Consider the following 1,631-nt stretch of genomic DNA (forward strand, 5'->3'; position numbering starts at 1 on the left):
GTGCGAGCAGCTTAACTAGCTAGACTCAAATCCAATATGGCAGAAAGCCCTTGACGCGGCAATTTCACGTGTATTTTAGGTATTTTAGGTATTTTAGGTTAGTTTAGGGTTAGGTTAGGTTAGGTTCAAAATTCCAAGAGCTCAACACCCACTCAAATATAAAGTCTCCGGCCCTGAACGTAACGTCGGTATGACAGATTTCCTAACCTGAAATCGTCAACTTTAACGCTTAATAACTCGGTTCGCGGGGCAGAGCGACGCTTATTTCTGCCAGATTCTTTCGTTTTAAGCAAAAACGCGTCGAATGAGCCTATGTTCATCGATTTTTTAGGTGAGCGGCTAAACTGTATAATTACCTTCGCTTCTATCGTTTCTACCGCATTTGAAGGATATTGAAACGCGACGCAAGATTTTTTTATAAAGCCAGATGATATATTTTTGCAAGTTGGAGAAAGGAGTTCATTTTTAATTGTATTTAAACCACAATTTTCAGATGCAAACTCTGTAAATAATAAAAGGTAATAATTAATTTGTAAATTATAAATTTATTTGTCTATTGTACTATTTTTAATTATTTATTGGTATTTCTTCAGATATGCGAAAATTAAGTTAGTTGCCGGGTAAACAATGTTTACCACTACATTATAAGTACCGAACAAAAATTATTAGAATCGGAAAAAGAAAATTATTTACGTTGCCATACACCTCTCTAATAATGTTGTATCTCTAAGTCCAGCAATATTACCGCCACAAAGTGCAACTTCTAATAGGTAGGTTTATATATACGCATACGTGCATTATTACTATTATTATTATTATTACTATTATTACTACTACTATTATAAGCAATAATCTTTTTATGTATAGATCTGGACCTTGCGATAGAAATTCACCAATCGGTACAGTATCTAGTTTAGCTGTAACGGGACATGTAATTCCAATTAGAGCTACACACACGCTGCCCTAGTATGGAACAGTGTAGAAACAGGAAAAAGTGAAATTGTAAAGAATTTACAATTCGCAATACGAGCGATAACAAGATTAAAATTCAAATAGAGATATGTGATGACAGTAAGAGTTTTAAGGTATTGTATCTACATATATATTTTTTGTGTTATTTGAAGAAAAAGTTATACAATTTATATTAATATCTGTATACAATTTATATCAATATCTGTTATAGTTTCTTAGAGATAAACAGACTATCGACACAAGCCTGGTACTAGTGATGCAACGTCGAGAAATTAAGACACTCGCAGTTGTGTTCAATCTTTATAGCGTAGTTGGAAAAATTACTATCAAACATTATACGAGAGAGAGAGAGAGAGAGAGAGAGAGAGAAAGAAAGTAGTGATTCTCAGCAGTGCGTAAAAGAGTGCGTATATTTAATGATAATACAAAACTTTTAACTTACTTTTCAACAAGAAAGAGAGAGAGAATATTTATAATTTAAATTGACAGAGATACCTTCAGGGAATGGAAGTAACTCGTTACTTGTAACGAAGTTACAGTTACAAGTTACTTTTTTGGTAACTTTACTAGTAACTGCGTTACTTTTTTTCTTTGGTAACTGTAACGGTAACGAAGTTACATTTTTTTGGTAACGGTAACGAATTTTACAGTTACTTTTA

The 1,631-nt window shown here is 32.8% G+C and overlaps 1 protein-coding gene across 1 annotated transcript in view; it reads left to right on the forward strand.

The window, feature by feature from the left end:
- LOC108766629 (spindle defective 2) overlaps positions 1-1,631 on the forward strand; it is a 4,980-nt gene that overhangs the window by 1,294 nt on the left and 2,055 nt on the right. Inside the window, 8 exon segments of the mRNA XM_018516040.1 lie at positions 332-518; positions 594-621; positions 624-707; positions 709-770; positions 868-949; positions 952-999; positions 1,002-1,085; positions 1,184-1,343. Of these exon segments, the coding sequence (XP_018371542.1) occupies positions 332-518; positions 594-621; positions 624-707; positions 709-770; positions 868-949; positions 952-999; positions 1,002-1,085; positions 1,184-1,343 (735 nt within the window).

This window comes from Trachymyrmex cornetzi, unplaced genomic scaffold (genome assembly GCF_001594075.2).
Source record: "Trachymyrmex cornetzi isolate Tcor2-1 unplaced genomic scaffold, Tcor1.1 scaffold609, whole genome shotgun sequence".
NCBI lineage: Eukaryota > Metazoa > Arthropoda > Insecta > Hymenoptera > Formicidae > Trachymyrmex > Trachymyrmex cornetzi.